The 27612-nt window shown below is 49.7% G+C and overlaps 1 protein-coding gene across 9 annotated transcripts in view; it reads right to left on the bottom strand.

Moving 5' to 3' along the window:
- Window positions 1-607: 607 nt before the first annotated feature.
- The window catches only part of ACAP3 (ArfGAP with coiled-coil, ankyrin repeat and PH domains 3), a 69629-nt gene continuing 42624 nt past the window's right edge, over window positions 608-27612 (bottom strand). For 5 of the 9 annotated variants that reach the window (XM_068658310.1, XM_068658303.1, XM_068658306.1 and 2 more), the window contains 19 exons: window positions 27012-27056; window positions 26479-26574; window positions 26067-26141; window positions 25586-25597; window positions 17793-17905; window positions 15100-15151; window positions 14588-14688; window positions 14067-14178; window positions 13513-13721; window positions 12522-12591; window positions 12313-12407; window positions 11961-12175; window positions 11156-11260; window positions 10607-10708; window positions 7775-7867; window positions 7387-7607; window positions 7137-7246; window positions 6787-6897; window positions 608-6697 (listed from right to left, as the gene is read on the bottom strand). In XM_068658310.1, coding sequence (XP_068514411.1) covers window positions 6550-6697; window positions 6787-6897; window positions 7137-7246; window positions 7387-7607; window positions 7775-7867; window positions 10607-10708; window positions 11156-11260; window positions 11961-12175; window positions 12313-12407; window positions 12522-12591; window positions 13513-13721; window positions 14067-14178; window positions 14588-14688; window positions 15100-15151; window positions 17793-17905; window positions 25586-25597; window positions 26067-26141; window positions 26479-26574; window positions 27012-27056 — 2085 coding nt within the window. In that variant the 3' untranslated portion in view covers window positions 608-6549. Of the gene's footprint in view, window positions 6698-6786; window positions 6898-7136; window positions 7247-7386; window positions 7608-7774; window positions 7880-10606; window positions 10709-11155; window positions 11261-11960; window positions 12176-12312; window positions 12408-12521; window positions 12592-13512; window positions 13722-14066; window positions 14179-14587; window positions 14689-15099; window positions 15152-17792; window positions 17906-25585; window positions 25598-26066; window positions 26142-26478; window positions 26575-27011; window positions 27057-27612 lie in introns of all 9 variants that reach the window. The other 4 variants (XM_068658307.1, XM_068658308.1, XM_068658309.1 and 1 more) reach the window with 4 other exon arrangements.

Raw genomic sequence — 27612 nt, 5'->3', positions numbered from 1 at the left:
GCTCTTTTTCTCCAGTTATGAGGAGAAAATTGTCACTGTAAAGGCTCACTGAGGCTCCTCTCTCCCAGCACATGGCAACACTCAGACCTGACTCCAATTATATGAATCCTGCTACAGGGTGAAGTATTAGCCCTGGATTTTTAAGATACTGGAGCATTTAAGTCAGTAACGAAGGAGCAAGGCAGCCTTTTGCAGCTCTGGACTTCAGTAATTACCTTTTGGTCTTCCATGTATTTATCCTTGTGAGGCTTGTATCTCTGTACAGTGTCCATTTTAGACATGAAAGAGAAATGCAGTAAGAAAAAAAGGATGGCACAAGAACAGGGCAGGCAGCAGGCCAAGTCTCTCCAAACCCCCGTGCTTATAATTTTGCTGCAAGACCATGCAGCGCTTCCGTAAGTGCCTCAAATGACTGCAGTGCTCCTGGTTTCAAGGTGTCCTTCCTATTTAAGTCCCTTATCGAGTTCATGAGCCTACCCTGATCCATTAATTTCTATTTTTAGGGATCTGATTGCCCCTCCACAGGAAAACACGAAGCTCTTAACAGCACTTCTTTATTCTGTACCTGTTTTCCACGCTAGGTATGATAGAAATCATGAGGCCAGGCCACTCTTTCTTTTCTTTTTATTTTTCTGCCACAGGCACATGGGATGAGAGAAACCCAGGGGGAAGGATTGCAGTGATACAGGGGAAGGAGCGGTCCATGTGCAGATTTTTCACCTAGTGCAAGGTCTCCTTTCACAGGGCAGTCAGCAGCAGAGCTCGTAACACAGCGAGCAGCGACCGACCCAGGTACTCGGAAGAGAATTAGGGGTGATGTGAGCCTGTCACCTTCCCCCAGTCTTCTTCCCAAGCATCCTGAAATCACATTAAAACGCGGAAACCCAACAAAAAGCAGAGCAGTTACACGGCATTCTCTTCACTGACATAAGATTCAAGCTGTGGGGTGCAGTGGGAAAGGAAAACAGGTTAAAAGAGATGGTGTTCTAGGTCCAGTTAATACGGGCAACAAGGCAAGAAACCGTACATAAATAAATCAAGCCAGAGAAAGAGGAGGGAAAGAGTTCATCTAGATTTTTATTAACAGTGTTTCAAGAGACAATAGAAGAGAAGGGAGGAAAAAAAGGCAGACACCACAGCAACAGTTTTAAAATTGTACAAAGGTAATAACATACAGAATATCTGGTTCCATAGTTACAGTCAGTACAGGCTGTGTAGGGAAAGGGGGACTTAAAAAACGTGTTACAAAGTTGTACTGAAAGCAGGCAAGTGAAGGAGGTTAATAGGTTACAGCGTATTTACAGCAAGTGCCAGCCCCTGGTGCAGCAGCCCAGCCGTTCGGCGTGTATCGGAGCCGTGTTAATCAACCACACGTAGCAGCTTTCACTTGGCTGAAGAACTTTCTCTCCGTGCTGTTTAGATAGGAAGGTACGGGAGCCTCGGCCAGCAAGAGGCTGGCTGGGCTGTCTCGTCCCAAAGGCTCCCAGCCCAGGCTGTGTCACCCTGCCCTAGGAAAAGGCTCGCTCGCCCTCTGTGATCCAGCAGCCCCAGGCGTCACGCCGAGGGCTCCCAGGGTGGGGAACTCACCCTGATGTTCCTGTGCTGATGGAGGGATGGGATGGATGGAAGCGACTGAGACAGGTCTACAGCTCCACGGACAACCTGAAGGCAACCCCCTGGCCACTTCCAGTGTGTCTGGAAGGACACACAAACCTCCACGGCCCTTGCTGAGAGCCAGGACGGTTGTGGAGGGATGCTACTGCTTCAGCCTCTCCAGCCATCTCAGCTCCTGCGCTAGGAACACACAAGGTCCTCCTCGTGCCCTGAAAACCATCGTGGCTCCCACCTCTACCCCTCTTTCCCTCCCCGTAACTATTTGCCTGCCCTTTCCTCCCACTACCACGTGTGAGGTACATACCCCAGTCCAAATTCCCTACCAGGCAGAGGAGCCAGCAGGCAGACTGCGATATGAATCACATTCCTATGGAAACAGCACTGTATATTTTGGAATCTCAAAAAAAATAATAAATAAAGTTCTTTCAAACTCCCACTCTCCCTTCTGCTCGGTCCCTCCTTGCCCACCCTTCTCCACACATCAGCACCAAATGCTCTCGCACGCAGGCACACTCACACCGTTTGTCATCAGCAAACCAAGTGTTTAAAAATCACATCGAGTCCCTTCGCTCTGTTTTGTCTTTGGTTGAAAGCAATAATGCTCGGGCAGCAAGGAGAGAGGAGCAGGGGCAGGGGCAGCCCAGCAGCAGCAGAGGACGGCTGCGGTAGGGCCACTGGACCATCGCTTAGCAGTGCATTTCTTTTGGAGGTCCTGGTTTTCTCTTGCATAAATAATGGCCATTTGTGCTGGTCTTGAGATGTTATTAATCTATTTTATGCTGATCACAGCCTCAGCTTGTCTTTAAACAAAAAGGGTTTGACACCAGTTCATCCAATTCCAAGGAGTTTCACAGTGCAGAGAGCATCTCCGAGACCACAACATTAAAAACACCCAAGGCACCCCTCGATGGCACCGGGGGGATCATTTCAACTTGCCAGCAACTTGAAGTTGTCCCATGGGGAATCAGAGACAGGTGCCTCTAAGACTCAAACCCAGCCTACCTGTCCAGGCACTCGGTTACAGGGTTTGGGTCAACTCAAACAAAAGCTAGTACAGGCATGGAAATAATTCGCCCAGGTCTCAAAAACTCAAAAGATGACAGAATCTGCAGGGCTGGGGCAAGGGTTTGGGTCCTTTTGCATTTGGACAATGCCTGGCATGTTGCTTTCGAGACAAAGGCAAAGCCTCTCACCTTATCCGTGGTTGCAGCCAAGTTACTGGCACAGTTACAACCTATGCACGCTTTGAAAAAGAAAGAAGGAGGAGTTTTGGCATTCGGTATTTCAAACGAGATTGTACAACACAAATCCAGCTGTACTAGGAGAAAAAAAAAAAAAAAAAAAAAAAGTGTTCAGATCTAGCCTTCCCTGTAGCCCAGCTGGCCATTTATTTTGCTGAAAACAAAGTTTATGTCCAACTTCCCCACTCCCCCCCCCTCCAAAGCTCTAGGCACGCACACACACACGCCCCCATCTAATAAATCAAACACAAACCAGTGAGAAGTGCCTCTCCTTAGCATTTTTTCCTGGAGAACCTTTTTTTTTTTGTTTTAGAAACTGCAGGATGTACTAAAGTGGTTGATTATATTACAAATTTGAGGCATTTCATGCCTCGTCATCTGTATAATGAAAAGAGAAGAGAAAAGGGGGGGGTGGGGGTGGAGAAGGGGGAAGAGGAGAGTTGTGGGGGAAAAAAAGGCAGGTTTTGAAAAATATTCCCTAACAATGCTACAAAAAAATCCTGACATTAAATACAGACAAACTGTATTGAATAAAAATTGCACTAGTCCTCTGGGCACATCAATAATAAATTAAATACTTAACAATTCCACTGATTAAAAAAGACAGCACAAAATCCATAACAAAAGAACATAAAACCCCCCAATACTGTATGTAGGAAAAGTGCACAAAGTTGCTTTATACATTGAATCTAAATAAAGTACCAATACATGTTAAATAAATTGTCTTGCAAGACACTGCTTTTTGCATCAGTATTTACACACGCTTCAACTTCATGTACTTCAGCAGTAAGTCTGAGCTTCACTGGACCTGTCTGTACCCGGTTCTTGTTTTGTTCTCATCAGTCACTCATGCCGACTGTGAAATAAAATGACCCAAAGTGGAAGCCACGTCTCCAGTCCTCCTTGGCTTACAGAAAGGATCAGGCCTATTCCTAACTTCCCCTAGAAGCTGGGAAACCAACTGGGGTGTTTTAAGTTGCTGTGCATGTGAAAAACGTTGCTAGATGACGATCGTGCTGAAGATCCTTAACAGAGCAGGATTGTGGTGGTGGTGAGACATCTGCTGCACTGCCACGATCTCTGAAGTACCCTGGAAGATTCAGAACTCAAGGGGAACCACATCAGCTCTGACAAACGTCTCAACAGATGCAGGAAGCATAAAATGGGCTGGGATTATCGAAGAGAATTCATCACAGAGGGTCTCCCAGTTCCTGACCCAGGCGGCAAAGCTGCTTCTTGGCTGCATGCTGGTCCCTGTCCTGTCCTGAGCGCTCAAGCACTGATCTGGATGCCAGGGGGTGATCTAACCATGCACGGTGCTGCCCTGCTGAAGGGCTCAGCCAGCCACTGACTGCAGAGCAAGCAGGCTCAGCTCACGAGGAGGTCATCCAATAAAGCAGTGACACCAGCAAAAGGCAGCACTGCTCCGAGGGGGAGCCCCTGTAACCTCGGGGAGACTTGGACCAGGAAGAAAAGCAGTGCAAAGGATGAAAGTTTCAGAGCAGGCATTGAGCAGCTGAGAAAGGAGAAAGCCAGTTTGCTGGGTACAGAGCCTGGTCCTCGAGGCAGGATGGGTGGAATGATGGAGAAGATGCAGCGAAAGGCATTGCCAGGGGTGAAAATGCTGATGGGGCCAATAATATAATCATTAATTCTTTAAACAGTGGTGGAAGGAGATGGTTTGTGGCTTAGGGAAGAAAGGAAGGCCCTGGGACTGGATTCTGCACCGTCACTGAGCTGCAGCACTTCCAGCACGGTCACTGGGACTATTTCGGGCTCACAACAGACACCTGGAACTGAGCTCAGAACTTGGCACTGGGCATCCCGCAGCTTCAGGAGAGAACAGGAATGAGAAAACCACAAGAGAAAGATGGGATTCAAGCCCCAGAGTGCAGAGACTGAACTCTGTGATCCATCTGCAGCAGGACGTGGGGCAGCACTTCCCGAGGGAAGCAGGGACACTCCCTGGAACCAAGGGGACAACTACCAGAGCCCAAGGGGAGCTTCTTTTTCATTCCACTTGCAGACACACGGGTGTACTCTGAGCGCTGTAGGATCAGTCTGAGGGCACTATCTCAAGCGAGGAGCTGGGTTGTGCTGGCATCTGAGGACAGAAGTAAACCCGCAAAGGTTTGACCCCCCCAGGGGCTGCAGCAAGACACCAGCCAGTTTACAAAGAAAGGAAGTCAAAGAGTGGATGAAAAAGAGCATGATTGTGTCTCACTGCTGATGTAATGCAGGAGGACGGGGAGCTCTGCCTGGTATTTGTGTTCCTCGTGAGATCCCGACCCCTTCAGGACTATCTGTAAGGCACGATGGCCCAAGCCCAGAGCCAGCAGCCGAGGTGCCCAGGCAGGCTGAAGACCAGCTGTGGGCTGCTGCCCATGAGTCCTGAAAATTTCTGATGCCAACAGCAGTTTGAGGGCGTTCGGAAGTGGCTCTTGCAGGAGCACATCTCAGCGTGGCACCCAAGTTCCCAACCATCTCTGCAGGGCTACTGTAGCATGACCCCATAACAGACCATAAACACCAGCAACAAAGTGCTCTGAGTAGAAACACATTCCCCTGCTCCAGCAAAGAATAATACCAGAAAAAGAAAAAAAAAAGAAGATTCTGCTGGTCATTGGAACTGGGAAACGCCAAAGTCCCCGGGCCAGCTGCTGAGATGCCCTACTCACATGCTTCAGCATGCGGGGTGAGCGCAGAGGGATACACATGCAGGTAGGAGTCTCCTTCACAGAGACACTGAGTCAGAAATACGGTGACCAGGAAACAAACCAAACCAAATTGCATCGTGCAGCCAGCCAGCTTGGCAGTGGCAGTTGGACTTGGCTTTTCTTCCCTGACAGAAAAGCCCATCGCCAGCGACAAGCTTCTCCCAGCCTCAAAAAAAAAGTTAGCATTGCTGCTTCACACCACGGGCAGAGCACATCCCGGCCCAGGAAGCAGTTGAGCTATGGCTTTGACCAGCTAACCACCAAGGCCAAAAAAAGGGGAGCGTGGCTGGTAATAGTCCTGAGAGCAAGTGAGGTGGGTAGCCATGGCTCTCAATTCTACCCCTTCTGTTGTGCAGCGAAGCATCTGCCCCACGAAACAGCCTGTTCCCGACTTAGAGGTCGCATTCGAGTTTTCTAAACTGGCCCCAGCAGCTCCCAGTTGCTGCAGAGTCCCAGGAGAGAGCAGGCTGCTGGTCGCACTGCCAGGAGAGGGCTCCCCATCAGAATCCCTTCCAAACAGTTCAGACGAGAATTCAGCGCGTGGTGACTGCACCGAAACAGAGACAAGAGAGGTTCGTCTGATCCTAGTGTTGGCGGGCTTCTCCTGGTGATAGAGGGTTTCCTTTTCTTCTTTCTTTCTTTTTTTTTTTTTAATTTTTTTTTTCTTTTTGTTTTGTTTTGTTTAATGCTAAACTCTTCTCCCATACTTTTCACTCACTCGAGTCCACACGCCATGGTCTGTGGTTATGCCCTAAGAATCTCCTACACAAAATCAACCATCCAGTAGTCAAGCATGAGAACTTGATGCTAGCAGGAAAGATCCCTCCTCCTTCCTGCACGCATCTCAACCTATAGGCGCAGGCATCAAAAACAGACCAATCTGCAAGAAACACCAATATACCAAGGATGGGGCTCTCGGGGCTTCCAGGAATCCAGCCCCACTTCAAGACTGCAAAGGGGAGGTGGGGGAGTTGTCACTAACACTCATCTATGTTAAGGCTGATGAACTCTTGTATACACTTCCTGTACTGGAGCTCAGTAGGGCTGTTGCTGGGATATTGACCTGGTTGTCCGAAGGGGCCCTCTGCTTCTCGCATTTCCTCATTCATTCGGGCCAAACGCAGCCTAGAGCGAAACAGAGAAAGCAAAGGGGGAGAGGTTTGGCTTCCTTCCTGCTACTTACAGGCAGAAAGGAGGGTCCTTGCGGCACTTACAAGGTAACGATGTCTGCGTTGGCCGCCTGGACTGCGATACTTAGCGGGTCCTGCCCGTCGCTGTCCACTGCGTGCTGGTTCGCCCCTCGCTTGAGGAACAAGCAGACCTGGCTGCAGAAGGGAAGAAAAGGCCATCAGCAGAAATCCCACCTCCATGCTGGAGCAGGCACAGAGCACAGTCCCCCCATGGACAGTCACAGCTCTCCTTGCTTGGGCAGATTCCCCTCTGAACTGCTGTTTGGGATGGAAATCAACCCAAAAAACAGCTCCCCTTCCCGTCCCATGACTTTGTGGCAACTCTGAAGCTGCAGCCCAGGGTGATGGATTAAGTCAGCATGCGAAGGACTTACCCAGTGTGCCCCAGGTACGTGGCATGGTGCAAGGGAGCCCGGCCTCGGCTGTCTCTTTGGTTAACATCTGCCCCGTTCTGCAGCAGGAATTCACAGGCTATCAAGGAGCCCTGGCAAAGCAAAGAAGAATTTTATTTTCAAACTCATCCTGCCGTACCGAGCACATAGCTGCCTATTGTCAGCGTGCTCCAAACCAGACTCAAGGCCGCCCATTCCCAACCATAACCTCCCGGCCACAAGCACAACATACCCCCATCACGGCTTGAATCAGAGGAGTTTTGTTTTCATCTTCATCGTTCACCCAGTTGACTTCAGCACCATGAGCCAGGGCTTCTGCCATGAGCGGCAGGTTTCGGGCTTGTGCTGCCTTGTAGACCAACAAGCCAGGGTGCAGCTCCCGCAGGTCCTCCAAATCTGATGCCTCCTGCTCAATCTCTGCTTCACCGCTGGACTCCTCTGACACCTCGCACTCTGAGGGGGAGAAAGGGATGCCGAAACATGACCCAAAAGCTTGGCATTTCCATTTTTCTATATTTCCCGTTGGTTTTGGTACACAAACTAGCCTTGGCCATCCCTCCTGCCTCGGCTCTAGCTGCTCCCCACGCCACTTCCATCACCAGCCTCTGCGTGGCACCCACCTTCCTCCGTCACGCTGTCCACCACGGAGCCAAACACCAGGATATCCGTGCTGCCATCCGTGCTTCCCCCGAGCCCGCTGTCACTGCTCAGACCTGCAGGGCCAACAGAAGACAAACCAAGGCCATTTTAATACCCGGGCACTCCGGTACCAGGCACAGCTGAGACCACAGGGGAAAAAGGGCTGTGCAGAACGTCACACACACATTGCACCGGGCGCTGCTGGCAAGGGAGAGGGCGCTGCTACCCCATTTAGCCCCACTCAGTAAAACTGCCCAAGGAAAAACTGCAAAGCCTTATGGTGTCCGTGTCCCCACGCTGCCCTTCATGCAGGGATACTCCAACATTGCCATGGCACTTTGGGCTGTTGAGGACAGCACTTGCTGCAATCCATGAGGGACGCCGTGACGTAGACTGGAGCAGAGCAGCAGCAGAGACAGCTTTGCAGCAGGTTACGCAGTGTCGTTAGCAAATAGAGACACCCCTCTGCTTTTACCACTAATAAGCTTAATTTCCACTCTCATCTGAGCTTTCTCCAAAGATTTTCAGTTGTCACTGGGGCATTTGCAAAATGCATTGCTCTCAGAGTAGATTATTGACCACGAATGGGCCAAATAATATCAATAATATTTATCTCAAGCCAAACTCTTAAAGCATCTGTTCACTTCTTCACCCTTTTTCCTCTTTATAGTCCTTCCCACCTTCCCTGGTGAATGTTACAAGGCAGCTGATTACATGTAAGTGGAGTCAGAAGACAGGAGACAACTTGTCCAAGGACACACTGTGAGAAGTGGCCGAGCAATTCTACAATTTGGATCCAAAAGCAGTCAAGAAAATGACAGAAGGGAAGGAAAAAGCAGTGTTGGCAGGGCCTCTGCAGAAGGTGTTGGGACATCACCTTCATCCTAAAGGATGCCTTGTCCTTGGGAACACTGGCTGGGCTCTACATCCAGCCAGTCACTGCTCCTACCTTTAAGCAAAATCCTTTCAAAATCCTTTTTTGGTTAAAACTGGTGGAAAAAAAAAAAAAAAAACAGTGAAGAAAAAAATCTCAGTCAAATCATAACAAACATTTGGGGCCAGATTCTTATACAATGCATTAGTGTAGATCCACTTTTGTAATCAGATCTACACTTCCACCTTCTGGGTATCCACCCCCACACAAGAACAGGCTGGTGGCTGAATCTGCAGCCTCCAATATTTTGTTAGTGCTCTTTGCATGGTGTCATTATTACACTGATTGACAATTAACTATAGGTCGTTTTTCAGAGTAACTGCTGTGTTTTGCATAGAGCGATGAGTAATTTCCTTAGCACGCCTCAGGAAGCTGTGCCTTCTGATCTCCTACTTGTTTAAGAGAAAGAATGAGTTATTTGGAGCGGTGTGTTAATTACTGTCAATCCACTGTTGATTATCTCATCATGCACTCACGCTCAGGGTACACGAGGTGTCCTAATCACCTCCAAAAAGGAGCCCAAATTCTCTTCTAGCATAAAAAAAAAAAAAACATTCATAATACTAATGGCAATAGCATCATCCAGAGCCAGGCTTGGACGCAGACGAGCAGCCAGCCTTTACCCTGCTAGTATATTTGCTCATGCCATGGACTAACACATGTTCCTGTCCCAGTTAATTACTGGGCAAAAGCTTTCAATGTCACTGATCTGTACAAAGCTGCTTGGCAGAACTATACAAGAAACTAGAGAGCAGACTCAAGACAGAGTCCCTTGGCCACGGATCAAGCAGCAAAGAAACTCCTGTCACATGAATTTGATGGATTTTTCTGGACTTCTGCTTTCTGTTATTCAGATTCATTCACTAAGGAATTTTGGAGACTGTCCAGTTTTGAAACAGCTTTTGCAAGTAGTGAGTAATCACCAGATCAGTTTTACGGATAGGACTGAGGAACTTCTTGACTTGGTGAATGCAGCTCCCAGGAAAGGCTTAGAGCAGCACACATCATGCCTGTCCTTTTTGGATTTGCTGATATTATTCCCAAAATAATTTGGGAAAATTATTGCTGTTTTTTTGTAGATAGCCAAACAATCCTCGGTGAGACCATGCTTTCCACTACAGCAGCACAAGTGAAGAGCAACTCCAATGAGTTACATGGCACTACACTAGATTTACATCAAAGCAAGAAAGGAGGATCTGGCTCATAGCACATGAACATTAATGTGTCAAATTGCCAGTTCTGCTCCCACTGATTCAGTGCTAAAGCTCCTATTTTCTTCCACAGGACCCAGATAAGGCTGCTGAACTCGGAAGTTCTACATTCAAGCTATTGTTTCTGCTTGACTAATAGTGCTGAATTCCTTGAAACTGGGACAGCCTTTAAGGCACTGACTCAGACAAGCATTAAAGCACCTGTTTCATTGACTTCAAGAGGTAAAATGCACTTGTACAAAGGGCTGCGATTTTCTGCTGTGCTGACACAGGACCTTCAACTATCGTACAAGCTTCTGAATAACGTGAAGTGGCTGAGTTGTTTTAAAAAGTTACTATTCCTCATCAGCCATGCTCCTGGTCTGTGACAGATGCAGGGCATTTGAGGTAAACACCTCTAACATCCCATTTGCCACGTGCTGCCCACATGTGCAGGCTTGGATCCTTCATCTGAGAGAGTTGTTCCTTTCAGATGCAGCAAGTTGACTGCAGGAAGCCTCACGATGCTTTTTAGCCTTTCAAAAGCCTGCCCGCCTGCCTTCCCCGGGTCATTTATGTGCTCCAGTTGTTTGGCTGCAAGAAAATACAGAGCTGCCTCTGATGTTTGGTTTGGAACAAGTAAAATTTGGGCGTCTCTTTTGCTGCTAGCTGCCAGAGCGTCACCTTACCTCCGTCCAGGAGGAACGGCGTACCGCTCCCACCGGGACCAATGCCACTGCCACTCCATGGGCCACCTGTTAGCGGATGCTGCATAGAGATGTGGCTGGCACCTAGAGGAAGGTGGACGGAATATGAGGGGAGTTCATTGTCACAAAACACAAAAAGAAAAATTGTCCACAGTAACGCTTGCTAAAAAAAAGGGGAAAAAAAAGGAAAAGCCGAAACTCAACCCAGAAAAGGACGATGGAATGCACAGTCTGGGAGTAAAAGATGTGGGGAAAAAAATCCCATCCACCAGAATGCAAACACTGGGGACTGACTGATAGGATATTAAAATAACAAGTGCAATGAAAAGAGCGATGGGTTGGAGTTGGTGCAAGTAACTCCCCATCACTCTTCTGAGACATTTACCCAAGGTCTGTGTGGTTTGGTCAGCTGCCTGCCTCTCTAGTGAGGCCGATACCTTGCCTCAAGTCTGGTGCCATGCACACACCCTAGAACAGCTGGGAGGTAAAGGGTGCCAGAAGCAGGGGCACTTTGTCTTTCTTTGTACTTACTGCGTGGGCCAGAGCCAGCACCAGTGTCAAAGTAGGAGAAGAGCGAGTCCAGTTCATCAGGGCAGAAGAGGGAATCTCGACGGAACTTCCTCTCCAGCGTGGCTGCTGTTTTACAGAAAGATTTTGAAGTGCATAGTTAATAACAGGCAGATGAACAAATGCAAAAGTCCCACAGCTGTATTTACCCGGGCTGAACTTGCATACCCCAGAATTTTTCAGTGCCATAACCATGCTCACATACAGCACCAAAACACAACCACAATAGCTGGTGCTAACACTGCAGACCAAGTCATACCAGAGCATTTTGAGCAGCCAGAAGCCTTCATAAATGTGGCCTCCATTACAGACCAGGTAGGTAAAATTAAATGGATTTGCTTCTTTCTTTTGTTAAAAAGCAGGAAGTTGGAATACAAAGGAAGGCAAAGACAGCTTAGAAGTTGCTAGATCACCCTGATATAAAAGATCATAGAACCATAGCATGGCTTGTTTTGGAAAGGACCTTAAAAATCACATTTCAATCCCGTTGACATGGGATACCTTCCATTAGCTCAGGTTGCCCAAAGCCCCATCCAACCTGGCATTGAAAGACCTCTTCCGTTAGCCAGAAAAACCTCGAACACATGGGAAGTGTTAGGAAATGGCTCTAAAGATCTGCATCACGGTTTATGCAAAAGCACTTTTGCTTATACTCCCAGCAGGCTGCAGAGCCCGGAGATGCAGGGCCACGTGTTATGGCAGCTGTGCCCACACCTACGGAGTGGTGGCCAGGCCAACACAGCTCTGTCTGGGGCAGGGAAGTTCCCACCTGATGACAACATGGCTGGCGATGCATTGCCTGCTTCGTGGCGGTACTTTCTACGAGCTGTGGGTGCTTTCGTGGCACTGTTGTGCCTCTGGCACTTCTTCACACACCAGCGTCGAGGTTTCCGCTCGTTTTCTGCCAGAGTCTCCCCGTTTGGCAGCTTCTTCAGGAATTTCTTCTCCACGTACTTCACCTTGATCCAGGCTTCTTTGTCCTGCCTAAGAGAAGAACAGCATAAAGCTGTGCACAGTGCACAGTCTGGCTTTCCAGAGAGCTCAGGGCAGAGCTGAGGGGCTGGTGTAGGTGGATACCTCCCCACGGGGCTGTAAGGACCAGGGCACGCACTCAGACTCACCTGGAGCTCCCTGCTGTGGGTTTCTTAAGTCCCAGCTCTTCACACTGCGCCTCGTAAATCTGGTTCATGGTGCTGTTCCCCAGCTCACACATCAGCTGCAATACAACAGGGAGGGAATGAAATGATCAGGTGAGGAGTTACCTCTGCCACCAAGAGGCCCTCCACGCCCACCATTTGTCCAGCTCCTGGTGTCAGAAGCCACCACTCACTTTCAGTAACTCTGGCTCCCAGGAGTCCAGCGTGAGAGATCGGACTTTGGAGCAGTGAACGCCCAGACTCCTATTTATCCAAAAGAAAGGAAAACAAAATGGTTACATGCCTCAAAACAGATCACGTATCATAAGATGAGCAATATAAATCCAATTCCTCTGTATTCATCTACACAGACATAACTATAGCACAAAAGCTTGATAAAAAAATCCCCTGCCACAACATTATTCGCATTAAAAGCTATTCTTCTGTACTATTTGTCTCTGAAACATTCTGTTTCACTTTCCTTGTCTTTAGACCCCTAACGAGAAGGGTTTCCCTACTTGAGGTGCACACTACTAGGCTGTCTGGTGGCTCAATACTGTGAGCTACTGAAAGGAACAGGTCAGTTTGCTGGCAGAAGCATTGCTCAGGGTTGCAGTTATGTGCGTGCTCATGGGTGCAGCTATCTGTCATTTTAGGCTCAGGAAACAGGTTGAATTGCAACGCATGGGAAGTGAAGAATGAGAGAGTGTGGCAGTTAATTTCTCAGCTCTATAACACAAATGCAGTACAGCAGGAAAAAACAGCCAGGCTTCCTGTTTCAACAACTCAATTTTTCACAAGTGCTAAAAGTGGACTGTGTAAATTAATCCTTTTTCTGCTTTCTAAAGCTGTGTGAACTTAATTAGCTGATGTCTGTGAAATGCTTTGCAAGCAAGTGCTAAATATCACTACAGCCGAATTATTCAGGCTGTTTCCTGATGTACTTCGAGCTAGACTCTGCACTTTTGCTACGTGGGCTGCCAACCTCAACTACAGCAGCTGTGTGGGAAGTACAGGGCTTTGGCTGCACACAGAGCTGTACCTGCACACAAGCACTGCAGCAAGCAACTGTCTGAATCCATCTGTACCAACATCATTCAGTTATAACCCATGCTCCACCTTTTTTCTAGGAGCTTGCAATCTACGCCCTTGGCTGATGCCACAGAGCACACGCGTGCACAGTACCTGTGGATGCCAGAGCACTCGATGCACAGCAGGATGCCCAGGTTGATGCTGGCCCAGCGGGGATCTGGCTGACCACAGTCACAGCACTGGTCGTTCCCAGGGATGCTCTGGACCCTCTGCAAGATGGTCTCCCCTTTCACGTTGCGCTCCCGCGAGTCGGTAGCAGAATCAATGCTGCTCGTTGATGGGGAAGCAGTCCGGTCCAGTCTCTGCAGGGAATAAAAAGGGGTCTAGGGTCTGCAAGGAAGGAATTGAAGCTTTGCAGTGCATCCTCTCGATGCCTCTGCAATATCTGAAGGGGAATGAGCTAGTGCTAGTCCAGGAAAGGAAAGGAGAGGGCCTCATTAATCTCTTCCTGCTACAAGACAGTGCTTCACCCCATCCCTGCTCTGGGAATGCGGCTCATTATCATTGTTGCCCATAAGTTAGGACAGCCAGCAGCTTGCTACCATGGTCCAAATGTTCACTCACCCACACTGGACCTGTCACAGACCAAAAGCCCACTGCTAGGGCCCTGAGACACCATTAGGGAACTTCCTTGACCCCTCACTCACTTCGATGTAGTAGCTGTCAGGACTCTCCCGGTATGCAGAAGCAATGCTGGCTTGAACAGCCTGAATCCAGGCCTGACGCAGCTTCTCCGAGTCAGCCTGCAACATGCAGCTCCTGCAAGAGAAAGGAAAGAGTTGGAAGAACAAAAAGAGTGCGTGTTTTGGTCAAAACTGTCCTGCTTCATCCACAGCATAACCTTTCCAATGGGGGCAGCACCTTAATTTGGCAGACACAGTGGCAAAAATTAATCCTACATACTCGCGCTGTCAGAGGTGCTCCCTCTTCCAAGTCTCCAGGCAGTTTCGGAAAGCTGAGCACTGCCACTTTCACAGTCTGTATATACATTAGGTCTGTGTGTCCCACATCTGGCTTGTGCTGGTATCTGATAAGCTTCATGGGGACTCTGGAGAACCCCAGCCAACCCTGATTAACACAGGGCAGCATCTGCTCAAATGGAATCTCTTGCAGTTCCATGCACACTCCAGCTGCCATAAGGATGACCCAGGGAATCCACCAAACTTACTTGGTAGGTGAGACGACCTCAAAGCAAAACCTCCTCTCTATGTCTTCACATGGCTTGACAGTACAGAGCCGCAGGTCTTCCACCACTACCGTGAGGACATCCTGAAAGGGAGAGAACAGGCGGCTTTGTCAGCTCCCTGAATCTGTCAGAATCGGGCTTCTCAGAACACTCCTCCCCAAACCCTGCTGGCTACCACATGCCAGAAAGAACTGAGCCAGCCCACCATGGGGAAACTCCAGGACAATAGGAAGGGGCTGCACAGCACCAAAGACTGGGACAACAAGCGCATGCAGGGGCCAGCTGACTGGGGACATCAACCTTCCTCCGTCGATCAGGGAGATTTAGACCACTGCAAACACCACCTGCTGCCACTTCGTTCTCAGCACCATCTAACTCTGAAGCATAACAGTGCCTGAATGGGCTTGCCATCCCTCTGAGCCAACCCCACCCTCCCCACCGTGGTGTAGAAGTCCCCAGGACACAAGGTGGCCACCTGGGGAAGCCTCACTGACCTTTAGCTTTTTCTGGTACACCAGCTGGCTGTTTTGTATGGAGAACCACCTCCTGCAGGAAGACAGACAACAGGAGAAATGAACGGCAGAGCTCTACACGGGTGGTTTGTTCTGCAGCAGAACAAGATCTCCGCATTTAAGTCTAATTTATTCAAAGCAGCTGAAAACTAATGTCATAAACCCTTGCTTCTCCCGGTGCCCTCCCTCAGAGGATAAACAAAGGGTTTAGAGCCTTAGGGAATGACTCCTGGCATCGAGATGCTGTGCCCTAGATATGTCAGTGTATATGAAGGAGGAAGCAAGGGAAGGAATAGGGCAGTCCATCTTGCTGCCTAGGATTACCGGGGCAGAAGCCTGTGTGTGCCCATCGACCCTGGTGCAGGCAGTAAATGCAGTGCCCGTGGGACACGATGTGCTGCTTGGGGCTGGATGGACCTGGCATATTTGGTGTTTATTGAAAAGGCTGCACACCTGGCTGTTGGTATAGGATATGCTGAGTTCTCTGTAGCCACAACAGACTATGGGAGGTCAAACTGGACGCCAAAGCTCCTGTTTGCTGCAGCTAGAGTAAGGACATGTGTGTTGGGAGGGAGCCTGCCTCCTTAGGGCCAGCTTTCCACTAAAATATAAGTGAGAGAACGTCCATGTGATGCTGATACCAGGGGTAAGTCCCTCGTGGCTTAATCTCCAGTGCTAAATCCAACCCCCAAGCCATTTCCTCATCCCAAAACACAGCCTAAGGTTTAGCAACCTGATCCTCATCCCAGAGGGCAATGAAAGCCATGGCCACCACCACCAGACCTGAGGAAGAAACATCTGAGTACAAAGAGCCAAAGAGCTTGCAGCAGGCTGTCATTTGAGCCTGTATCACGCTCGTTTTGCAAAGGAACTGGGTTCCCTAGGCAAATGAGATGAGACAGGATTCTCTTTCTTTCGTCACTGCTGAAACATTAAAGGGGGAGATAAAAGGCAACAGCAATAAAGGACTTGACATGTCTGCGGAGAAACGGGAAAATACAGGTAACTGGAGGCCATCCCACCTACGTGGGAGCCCCGTTTGATGAGCTCGTGTGGTTCTGCATCTCTGAGCTGCTGTGACAGTAACGATCTGTGCGCCAGGAGCAATGCTGCTGTCACACAAAGCAGAGCAGAAAGCTTCTCCTGGTTCTGCTCTCTGCTCTGCCACCCCAGGGCACACGTTGCTGCCTGGTGCTGCCTCCTAACCTTAGCTGAACCACGGATTTTGTTGTTTTCTGCCTGCCCCCTGCTCACGAGGGGGAGGCAGCACCGGTAAGCGGTGGAGTGACAGCAGGAGGGTGATGAGTAAGCGCCAGGAGCTGTGGCTAAGAGTGGGTGGGATGGAGGAGGCTGTGGGGAAGATACAGGCTGTGTATCACCAGGGTGTAGGAGGATATGGGGGAGGACAGTTCGGATTTGGGGGCCTGGGAAAACTTGGAGCCCTTGCCACTAGCTGTACTTCAGGCACCAGGAAAATTCGGAAGCCTCAGAGGATCACGTTCCCTCCAGGGTAAATGCCTTATGGGGTGCCCCTTGAATTCACAGCCAGGTGGAGAAGAGAGCTGAGAACTCTTCACCTCTTCCACAAGAACCAAGCTCTCGATGTACAGGTCGTGACACGAATCTGACACATTTCAGGATGACTTCCCCTGCACAGACACATGGCAGGCAGTGAAAGCAACCGTGCACATCTAGGGACGGAGGCTGTAGTCTGCTTATGAAGCACCAAGCAGGAAAATCCTAAAAGGCTGCTAAGATTTCATCTGCAATACCTTCCAGGCAAGCACTGAAATCAAACAGACGATGCACCGGGCCAGAGCTGCTGTAGTCGTTTCTGGTTCTTTCAACTGCAACCTTAGTGCTGAAATGTCAGGGGATAAGAGCCTGAGAGGCAAAACCATTCTGCAAAATGTGACTGGACTCTCCTTAGTACTAGGGCAAGGCTTAGAGAGGACTCCCTGGTCCAACCAAGTCAGAGATCTCCAGTAATTGCAGATCTTTTCTCTGTGCAAACACAGGCAGTTTCTGTGCATCCCACAGACTGTTCGCTGAATCACTCCATGTTTATTTATTCCAAAGTCTAATGACAGCATATTTCAAGCCTGCTGTGGCACATACTCTGAGTGTATCCCACAGCCAAGTACCGGGTCTCATAATATTATATCATTTCTCTGTTAAGTGAGAGGAGGAAATGTGGGCCAAAAAGGCATCGATTTCTTGCATTAGAAACTCACTGGAAGGGTTGCACAACCCAATATGAAACCCAAAGACACTCTCGAGGGACACTAAACACATAAATATCGAACAAGGCAAGAACATGAAACCTTTGCTTCCACTTTCCCAAGGTCTCTGGCAGCTGTAGAGACTCCTAACTACTGAAGGAGCCATATGAGACTGGCATTCCTGGTGATCTATCAGATGAAATATTTATAAGCAATTAAGAGCAGGGTCAGTGCACAAAAAGCCATCTCAGCTCTCAGCAGCACAGCTGATGTTCCCACTCTCATATCTCCCCCTCCCACAACTGACAGGTTTGATACTTGTGGCTCCTGAAAACCAGACACGTCCTGCTGTTCGATGTTCCTCTGAATTGTGATGGATTTAGTTTTCCTATGGTATTAGCTGTCTTCAGAGCCTTGGCCCGGATATCAGGTGGACTACAAGTCATTACTCACCGATTCCATGTTTTGAACGCATTGCTAGCTCTCTTGAAGAGGTAGCCTTCCATTACCACTCCATTTGGGGCATCGACGTTGAACTCCACCTTTGAGTCATCGTAGGAGAAGTCCTGCAAACAGAAAGAGACAGACTCTGTCCTGACCCAGACTCTTTCAAGACCCTGACATCCAGGCAGGGCTGTCTCTCACAGCACATCCCGTTGCCTCAGGGGGCTGCAGGCAGGAATTGTCCTCATTGCCCTAAGCTTATCTGCCCCTATTGCCTGGAGAACGTCCTATATGTGCTGTGTTTCCCACTCTAGTAGCTGGCAAGTAGAAAGGAAGGTAGCTTGTAATTATGAGGATTAAAAGCTCCCAACGTCTGGGGCAGCCTGCAATGGGAAGGTGATGGAGGTGCTTTACACCTGGCCACGCGACTCAGCGGTGCTGCTGCTGTACCTCTACATTTAGGGGGCCAGGAACAGAGCAAATCCCAACCTTCTCACACAAGGAAAGGCAGAACGATGGTTTGCAGAGGGTAAAAAAGACGGATCAATCCCGTTTTCATTAGCTATCATCATCTGTCATCTCCAATCTGCACTCACATGAGTCTCTCCGGTATGCCACCAGTCAGCGGTGATTTGTCAGGGCTGGCCCTGATTCACCACAGCCCTCGTGGACTCTGACAGCTGGCGAGCACGCCACGGAGCAGGGAGCACAGCAGCTGCTCCTGCAGAACATGGGATTACCCTCCCTGGGCATCAATCTGCCTCCTTCCCCTGAGAAACCAGGTCGTGAAACCCGACTGCCCCCTAACCTGGGGAGCTGCGGCGCTTTTCTCTTCCCCCACCCATTTCCCGATGCATCCCACCCACGCTTCCTTTTCTCTTGAGTTCAAGTATTTTTCCCTGCGTGGCTCGGTTCAAAGACCGAGCAGAGCGAAGAGCAGCCCCATTAATGTGCGTGCCTTCGAGCTCTGCAGACGAAGACCCTGGCGATGCTGCGTCGCTTGGCAACGCGCGCTCGGCCCTCATTAGGATGAGTTATTTGCACGTTTGGAGATGCCAGCTCGCCCGGGAGGTGTCATCAGCAGAATAATACTGATGCAGGAGGAGGGGATGTAATGGGACAGGGCTGAGTCATGCCTCGGAAAGCCAGCGTGATGCCCAATTAGCACTGGGAACGCGGCTGGAAGGCACCCAATTAAATGAGCCTGCCCTGCCCCAAATTTTCTTGCTGTAAGAGGGTGATTCCCACGGGGGGTCTCTTCCACAGACGCCTTTCATGTTCCTATTGCAAACAAAGGCTAGAGGGAATCTGCCTCTAACCCGTGGCCATCTGAGTGCGTGATTTCCGTAGAGCTGCTCCAAAGTGAGACTTGCTAAATTTGGTGAGAATCTGCATGGGTTGACGATAAATCATGCAAATACCCCAAAATAAGGACTTCGTTGGGAAGCACACAGCACAAAAACCCTTCCAAGGGCTTCCTAGAAATGATACCTGGTGGAAGGGGTTTGTAAAACCCAGGGGTGAGGGTCTGAACGTCCCCCGTGATCTCAGCTGCCCTTATGTAAGGGTGCTGCGTGGTGAGAGCAGGGGGAACAGATGGGCCACGTGCGTCAGAGTAAATCCACTGCAAGCCAGCGGAGTCCGGCCAGGTGTGGGTTTAACCTCGTGGAGCCTGAGTTGTGTTACCCCTCTCCACAGCCCGCAGGGCTGAAGCAGAGGAGCTGAAGGCACGTGGAGCCGTTCCTTGCCTTTGAGGGAACTCTGACCTGCACCAAACCCAGTTTTAGAAGGAATTAACCCCAAAACACCAAGCACATCCACAGCTCAGAGGAGGCAGAGCTATCTGGATGGTGCCCAAACCTGGCACCACATTGCTAGAAAGGCTGCCTGGTGCTACATTACTTGGATGCTATTTCTCTCTCCCTTTTCCTCGTTGGTTAGGAAACATCCCCAGGCCAAATTCTGCACGTGTTTCTGCTGCTGTAATCCCTGAGCAACTCCGCTGAGGTCAACACAGCCACTGCAGGGCAGCTGAGGGCAGGATGCCCGCCAGACCTGTAAGCTGGATTTGTAAAGTAGGCTGAAGTCAAGGGGGAGCTGAGGAATAAGGAGCAGCCTGCCTCTTGTCCCTGGGCATCCCCCGGGCCGATCCTCAGGGGCAGTTTGCTCCAGTTCATTGCTCTCTGCTGAGGTCTTTGCTACCAGCTTATGCAGTGAAGGACAAACTAAAGGAAAAGGGATGGAAAAAAATAAATCTAGCAATGATCCCCGATCAGTATTGGTTTTGCTTTCTCAGCCAGGCAAAGACTGAAAGCAAAAGGTGCAGGAACAGCTCATACAGCCAAGAGGTAAAACCAAGGAGAAACTTCCCAGCTTCTCAAGCCTTCCCAGCTGTGTCTGGGAGCTGCTGGTGAAGGAACGTGTCGCCCATTCCACAACAGCCAGCAACTTTCTGGGTTCAAACCTCACTTTAAAAGGCCTGACAAGCAGGGTAAGAGCACACAGGAAAGCTTTTTCTTGTGCCCCCTTTCCCTTCCCTGCTACGTGTGACACTAACACATGGTTTTCATAGACCTCCTTTCACCAATTTCTTCCCATCATCGCTGCGTGCACGGATCGGACGAGTCTGCTCTCAGTGGGTTTGGACCCGTTTATTCAGTCTGCAATTAGCACCTCATTGTCTCTGCTGCATGAAAAATGCTCGACATGGAAAAGGCTTCCTAGGACTGGGGTCTGCATGGCTTGGGTTACAACTGTGCATGCGATTAGAAACAGCAGTGACACGCTGGATCCCACATTGGTTAAATAAATCCTTTCTCTCCCAAAACAAGAAACCGAATCCCTGCCATCATCTGCTTCCCCGTGTCATCCATTTCCAGTAAATCAAACTGGCCTGGCCTCGCCGGCCCTGTCACCCTGAGGTTGCACACACGGCTGCCCAGGAGCTGATATTCTTTTAGAAAGGATGCCACCACGGTTTCCACAGGAGCACACCGACTGCTGCCGAAATGACAATGAATTAACAAATTCCAAGAGACACGGCCATAGGGATGTGAAAAAGGAATTAAGGGGGACACTCGAACCAGAAAACGAAATGAAAAACCCAACGCAGGCACAGCCACAAACGGATCCAGGAAAGAAAAAAAGAAAACCCTATTTAGAGGGCATCTCTTGCCCCTTTTGGCTGCAAACTCCCTAGTCCATCTGCACGCAGCATGCACAGGGACTGCACGCTGCAGAGGGCAGCCAAAGCTCTGCCTCTTGCTCCTGTGAAGCCAGCACTTCACGCAGAGAGATGCCTGGTCAGACTAAATACAGCTTCAGTGAGCAGCCTTACCACGAGGGGTGAAGATGCCCTCATCCCCCGGATAATTTTGGCAGGGGGACGTCTGCCAGGCAAGGAGCCCTGCCTCAGAGGCACCTGCTGCAGTAGGGAGGTCTTGTTTCTGCCCACCTGGCACAGGTTTGCTCCAGTCCCAAAGGGCACAACACCTAGCTGAGAACAGAGAGAAGCTTTCTGTGAAACATCAACTTCGTTACAGTTTTTTAAAATATTCTTATCGTGGCAGTGGCCTTCCCTGAGGAGCCACAGCATTAATACCTCACTGTACCACTTCGATGTAGACATCGTGACTGCACTTCTCTGCATGTTTTGATTTTCAGTGATAGAAAAGCTCCCCAAACCAGGCAATCCCGACCAGTGGATCATCTCAGTACAGCTGAAGATACTCAGAGGAACACAGAGAAATAAACTCCACGGGATTTTATTTCCAATCAATACCATTGAAGATAACAGACAGCATGTGTGATAACTGCTCGCCTTCAGAGAAAACAAAGGCTTTACCCCAAAGTGCTTTCCTTCACTTGTTAGGTAACCAACGATGCTCACCATTTGCCATTATGCACACCCGAGCGCAGAGAAGAGCTTCTCCCGAGGTAAGTGCAACGCTGCGTGCCTAGTTTGGCTCCGATGCTGAGCAGAACCTAATTCAGAGGAATATTCCCATTCCCCACGGAGGCACACGCCCCCTTCCACACAAACACTGCTGCACGCACATTCTGTTCTCTTCTGGTGCCTGACTGGATTTCAAGCCTCTCTCTATCTGGCTATTTTTACCCCTGTGTATACACTGCACAGCCCAAGGCACCCTCCGAAGCAGATGGAATTCGGAGGAGGGCTCCCCCACACGCATTCCCATTCTGCACAGCTTTTGTTCATTCCAGCAAAATCCCATTTACAGACCTTTTGTTTCTGGAGTTCCCTAATGCCAAACGATCTCCCTGCTCTGCAGCTTGCCAGCAGATGATGCTCAGAGATCCATGCCCTGCCCTTTTCCATCCCGCAAACAAAACCAAACACATTTGCTCTCCTACAGCAATAAAGCTGGACTTGCTTTAGGGTCACATCAACAAACACGCTCCTACAGGCACCCTCCTTGCTCCCCCAAGGCAAAGCGCCCCCTAAACTTTCTCACCAAGAACCAACCCTGTAGGAACCATCTCCTTACCAGGAGGTATTCAAGCCTGCTGAAAATCTTCATGATGCCAGCTGCCGGGGAGGTTCTGCAGGGAGCAGCTCTGTCCTCTCTCTCTCTCCTCTCTCTGCTCGCTCTCTAGAGTAGCATCTCTGCTAAGCACCGTGGGCTGGCAGGGAAGGAGGGATTTCTTTTTCAGCCCCTTCTCCTTTACCCCTCCTACTCCTTTTTGGGAGGCTGCAAGCTCTGCTGCTGGCTCCTGTCAAAGCGAGGGGCACCAGGCGAAGGAAGCTGGCTGGCCCCTGGGGACCACCTGCTTGCCCCCTCCCCATGCCTCCTATTCACAGGCAATCAGCTTAGAGCAAGGGCTAATTACCATACAGCTGTCAGGGAGGCACAGGAGGGAGTGGGAGAAGCCAGGCAGCACAGAGCGGGGTTGACAGGAAGATGCTCCCCGCCTGTCCCCTGACCTTACCACGCTCCTCTGCCTTCAGCAGGGTCTGCTCCTGGGAGCAGGGCCACCTTTTGGGCCAGCAATTCCACCCCTGCTCCTCTGCAGCCGTGAATTCGGGGTGCTGAAGTGCCATATGGCCCCCGGGTTGTTATTTACCAGCTGGGCTAAATGAGGCAGAGAGCTCTGCCTTGGCACTCCTTCCTCCCTTGCCATGCAAACAGGCAGCAGAAGCACAATTGCTTTCTCTGCCAGGGACCAGGGAATAGGTATGAGGCTGCAAAGCAGCTTCTGTACAGCCCTGTGTTCTTCCACTTCCAGAGACCGGCAGTTTTGTTTAAGTGCCACCATTTCTTCCCCCTTTTCCCACTGGAAAAGCTTCCCAGGCTTGCGCTCTGGTGGTGTTTCACCTACGTGGTCCAACCTGGACCAGCCCACGTGCCTTTGTGCATCCATCAACTGAGCCCACGTGCAAACAAATGTATTATGCGTGTGATTTAAGACAGATCATCTCAATGCACAAGAAATACGGCCAGTAACAGGACTCTCTCTACAGCCTTTTGCACAAATGTCTTCCATAAAGCACTCCTTTCACACAAGCAGCCCATGCACACAGGAGAGAGGCACCCCTGCCCTTCCCACTAAGCCTCTCTTCTCTTTGCACACCAGAAGGATAACTCAAATATTTATTGTAGCCCATAAAAATAGACTCATCCTTCCGCTAGTTTCATTGGCACCCTTTTTGTACTAGGGAGTGTTATTTTGATATGCAGCGTGAAGCTGCAAGTGGAGCTCTTTAAGGCTTTGGAGCTGGAAAGGCAGAGAGGGCAGCAGTTAAAATGACAGCCAGAAGTGATAGCTGCCCTAGGAACCGACACAAAAGGAGGCAGATGCTGCATGCAGGAAGGTGGGGGAGAGGGAGGCATGAGAAAAGGCACCTGAATTCCAGTATCAAAGAAAATAGTTGAGATTGATGCTGAATTTCCCTCCTATCTTTTTTTTTTTTTGATTAAATAGAAGAGACCACTTTGTTAGGAACGTGGCTTTTAGAAGGCTGCCCTCACAAAGCTACCTTAAGGTAATTCAATGTGAAAAACTGTGCCATCAGACCCCAAGGAACACTCCAAACTGTGTTTTTTACACTGGATTCCCTCCCTTTTCTGCTGTACCTTGGCAGGCTGTTCAGGAAGACACTGGTTTGATTTAAAAAAAAAAGATGTTTCCCCCATTCCTCTATAGTTAAGTGCTACTAAATCCTTTTTTTTTTTTTTTCCAAAGACCAGAGGATATCCCTGGGTTTGGACGGGCTGAGCAGGAAGACATGAATTCAGACATGTGCTGTGCTCCCTTTGGAGATGGTGAGATGCTCAGCAGATGCAGGGTGCCACGCTCCACGGTGAGGAGCGACACCAGTGCAGCCAGAAAGCAGCCCCAAAACACATCCAGGCAGGAAGCTTTAAACCCTAAACTGCAGTAGGGATGTTCAGCTCTCTTGCAAGCCTATGCACACAGGGAGCCACAGCTCTACGCATACCTTATCTCGGTGAAAAATAATTGCTCCTTCTCCCTCTTAGAGCCCGACCCCTGCTTCGTTCCCCGCTAGCCCATTGAAAGCCATGCAGTGGAAAGAGATTTAACCGAAATGAACGGCACCAGAGAGACCTTCCACAGTCCCTCGAATGAAGTCATCACTCCTGCAGAGTCCCCAGGGGAAGGGAGAGGTCACAGATGGGTCTTCCCCTCCCTCAGAACACTTAACCGCAGGGAGCACATGCACAGGACGCTTCCCAGGGAATGCCTGTCATTAACTTTCAAATCCAGTTACGTTTCCATTTCATGCGTTATGACACTTTTGAGAGAGCATTAGAAGGGGAAAAATGGCCAGTTGCTTCCTTCCTGTTAAGGAGTATTGATCCACGCAAGTACCTGCCCTATACATTCATCATTCCAGTAACAAGCCAGGTTTTAATTCATCCTGTCAGCTATCTACGGTCAGCTTGAATCTTTCTCCATTCTTTGGCTTTGCTCTACCTCTCTAGCTCTTATTTCACTGCTAAAGGATTCTTTGCGAGTTAAAACCCTGGTAGGGCTTAAACTCTGGGTCTGAAAACGACAGCAAGCCATCAACGCCTTGGCAAGCATTTTTGTATTCCCCGAGGACGGCTTGGCTTCCCTTGGCTTCCCCAGCATTGCTGCTGTCATCTCCTGTGGGACAGCTTTTAAACAGACTTGAATGGAAAAGCTGCTGCAGCCCATCTCCCTCTGCAGAGGTTATGTTACATGATGCTGGCTAATGGACCAGGGAGCACACATGGGAGAAAGCAAATGCACAGCACGGAAAGCATCGCACGCTTGTCATCCATCCACCACGACAAGTCAAACCCTTCCTACCCACACAGGACACAACGCCCTCATGCACAGTGCTCTGTGGGCTGGGGACCATCATTTTGTATTTTTACAAACGTTTGCATGTGTTGAAAGCCCACCACTGCCCTCAGTTCGAAGCCTGTACAGCCAATTCTCCTCCCATCAGACCCATGGTCTTCAAAGATCCTAAGCACCAAAAATAAAGCCAAAAATATGCCAGCCAAGCACAGCTGCCACTGCTCTGAGTCAAGACCGACCATCACAGAGAACAGAAGAAACTGAAATCTTATTTCAGCACAGGATGGAAAACAACTTTGGTGAGAATGAAACCAAATTCACTTGAAACTGGGCTTTAAAATTACATTTCTAGTGTTTATGTTGCAGCACTATGTTGCAAGGTTTCTTTTTTGGGGGCGGTTTCAAAGGCTGGACTTTGTAAATATCCAAAGAAACAAAGTGCTAATTCTGAAAAATGAAGGTGCTGGAGGAAGGAAATATGTGATACTCACCTGCAGGAGGGTCTACACGGGCAGGTCAGCAATCCATTAAGAGAAGGAAAATAAGAAAATCAACGTTACTACAAGGATTTGGGATCATTGCCTAGATGAATGGTCTGGAAAATCAGAGCCCACATTAGCCAAAGCTACCTCTCTTCTGAAAGCTACGACTTGTCTGATAATAGATCCTAGCAGCTTGCCAGATCATGGTGGTTATTCCCAATTATAGCAGCTGAATCACTTAGCAAGCAGTTAGGAGCAGACTTGCATAAAAGTTCGCTGCAGCGTGCTCCTCTCCCAGTAGCAGCACCGAGTCCTGCCCCCTCTCTCCCACAACCCTCCACATCGTTTTGGTGCAGCGTGAGCTTCGCTGTGAATGAAGAAAGGGCCCTGCAGCAAGCCCTGTCCGTGTGTGCCAAGGGAATGCAGCCGTGCATTTGTTCCCTGGGTGATTTAGGAGGGACTCTGGCCAGGACTCAGCTGCAGGACTCACCCTCTGCTGTATCAGCGCGTGCTTATGCTCCATCTCCCTCTTCTCCACTGCAGAGTCAATCACCAGCTGGTCGAGCTAAAGGTGGGGAGGAGGACACCAGGAAGTCAGGAAGGAGATTTACAAGCTGATGAATCCATTTCTGCTTCCCTGCTCTAGCGTTACACCAACCCTCCCCTTGTTGCAAGTCCCCACGAGAGGAGAAAAGTGTGTTGGGCTTCGTTTGGGTGCGCACTGTAACTGCAGCTGCTGGCTGCTAACCACAGTGCTCAGCCCAGGGCACAGCTCAAACAAGCACAGGGCTTAGCACAATGCTCTGACCACACTCCCTGATTACCAGGTCTGGTAGCTGAAGGGGAACGAGGACATCCTCTCAGGGCAGAGGGGAGAAAAGCCACAATTCCCTGCCTCTCACCTCTGTGGCAAGCTTCTTCATGTAGGGATCCAGTTCATGGAGAAGACTGTAGCCCTGCTGGAAGAAGGTGTACTGGGCGTGCATGAAGGACAGCATCTGGAGAGAGGAACAAAAACAAGGTCAGAACAGGCTCTGGGACAGTGTGAAGAGTCTTTATCCTTTATTTTCCATAAAACAGCCCCTCAAGGCACAGCTCTGCCACTTTTCTATAGCAGCCTATCCACTAGGTGAATCTCCCTCTTTCTTCCTCTCACAAATCCTTCCACAAGGCCATGCTTCCACTTGTTCTGAGCAGAAAGCACTACAAGCAGCATCCTTCCCCCCTGAAAGTCCCCTCCAGTTCTGGCCTGGAGAGTTCTGTTCTGCTCCTTCACTCTCCACTCTCGTTAGCATCCCTGCAGCCCCCAAAACTGCCTCAGGCAACATCTCCGTGGCAGACCAAGGAGCTGGGATGCTGATCTGTGCAGCCTGGAATGGAGAGGGCTGCCTTTCCCTGAGACACTGAGAGCAGCCACAGAAAACAGAGTCCTTACCGCATCCAGGATTTCAAACTTCTTCTTGGCCTGCAGGACGTTGATCTGTGAAGGGATCAAGATAAGACTCTCAGCATCAGCAGCATTAGGCAGTCCAACATGGGGATTTAAGCAGGAGCAACTTGTTGCAATGCCCCTAGCTGCAAACCGGACTAGTCAAGTACAGTTACAGAAAATTAGCTCCTGAAAAGGCAGTTCTTGCAAGCTTCAGGTGGAATGAAAAGTAAAAGAGCAGAGACATTTTCTGTTGGAGGCTCCTACTGACTGCGGTTACTGCTGGCCCCATGGCTGTACACAGGCTGAAACCAGTGACCCCAAAGTGCCATTTGGCATCACACGGAGATGTTTAATCCACCAGGACACTGCTTTGATTTCCCTTAGCAGGCTGAGAGGCAGCGCTGTAGCACCACGGGCTTATCCAATAACTATTGGGGAACCAGCCATGAAATCGTGGTACTCGTGGTGGGCCTATGTTCTGTGTGTGCACACCCTTTCCACACCCATTTTTAAGACAAAAGCGCCTGGCTGACTGTCAGAGCGTCTGTGCCATCAGGCACTGCCTGATGATCACACAGAGCCTGTTGGCAGATGGTCTCTGCTT

The sequence above is a fragment of the Anas acuta genome, chromosome 22 (genome assembly GCF_963932015.1).
Source record: "Anas acuta chromosome 22, bAnaAcu1.1, whole genome shotgun sequence".
Classification (NCBI taxonomy): domain Eukaryota; kingdom Metazoa; phylum Chordata; class Aves; order Anseriformes; family Anatidae; genus Anas; species Anas acuta.
The sequence above is the reverse complement of the archived record's forward strand: the minus strand, read 5'-3'. Positions and strand labels throughout refer to the sequence as shown.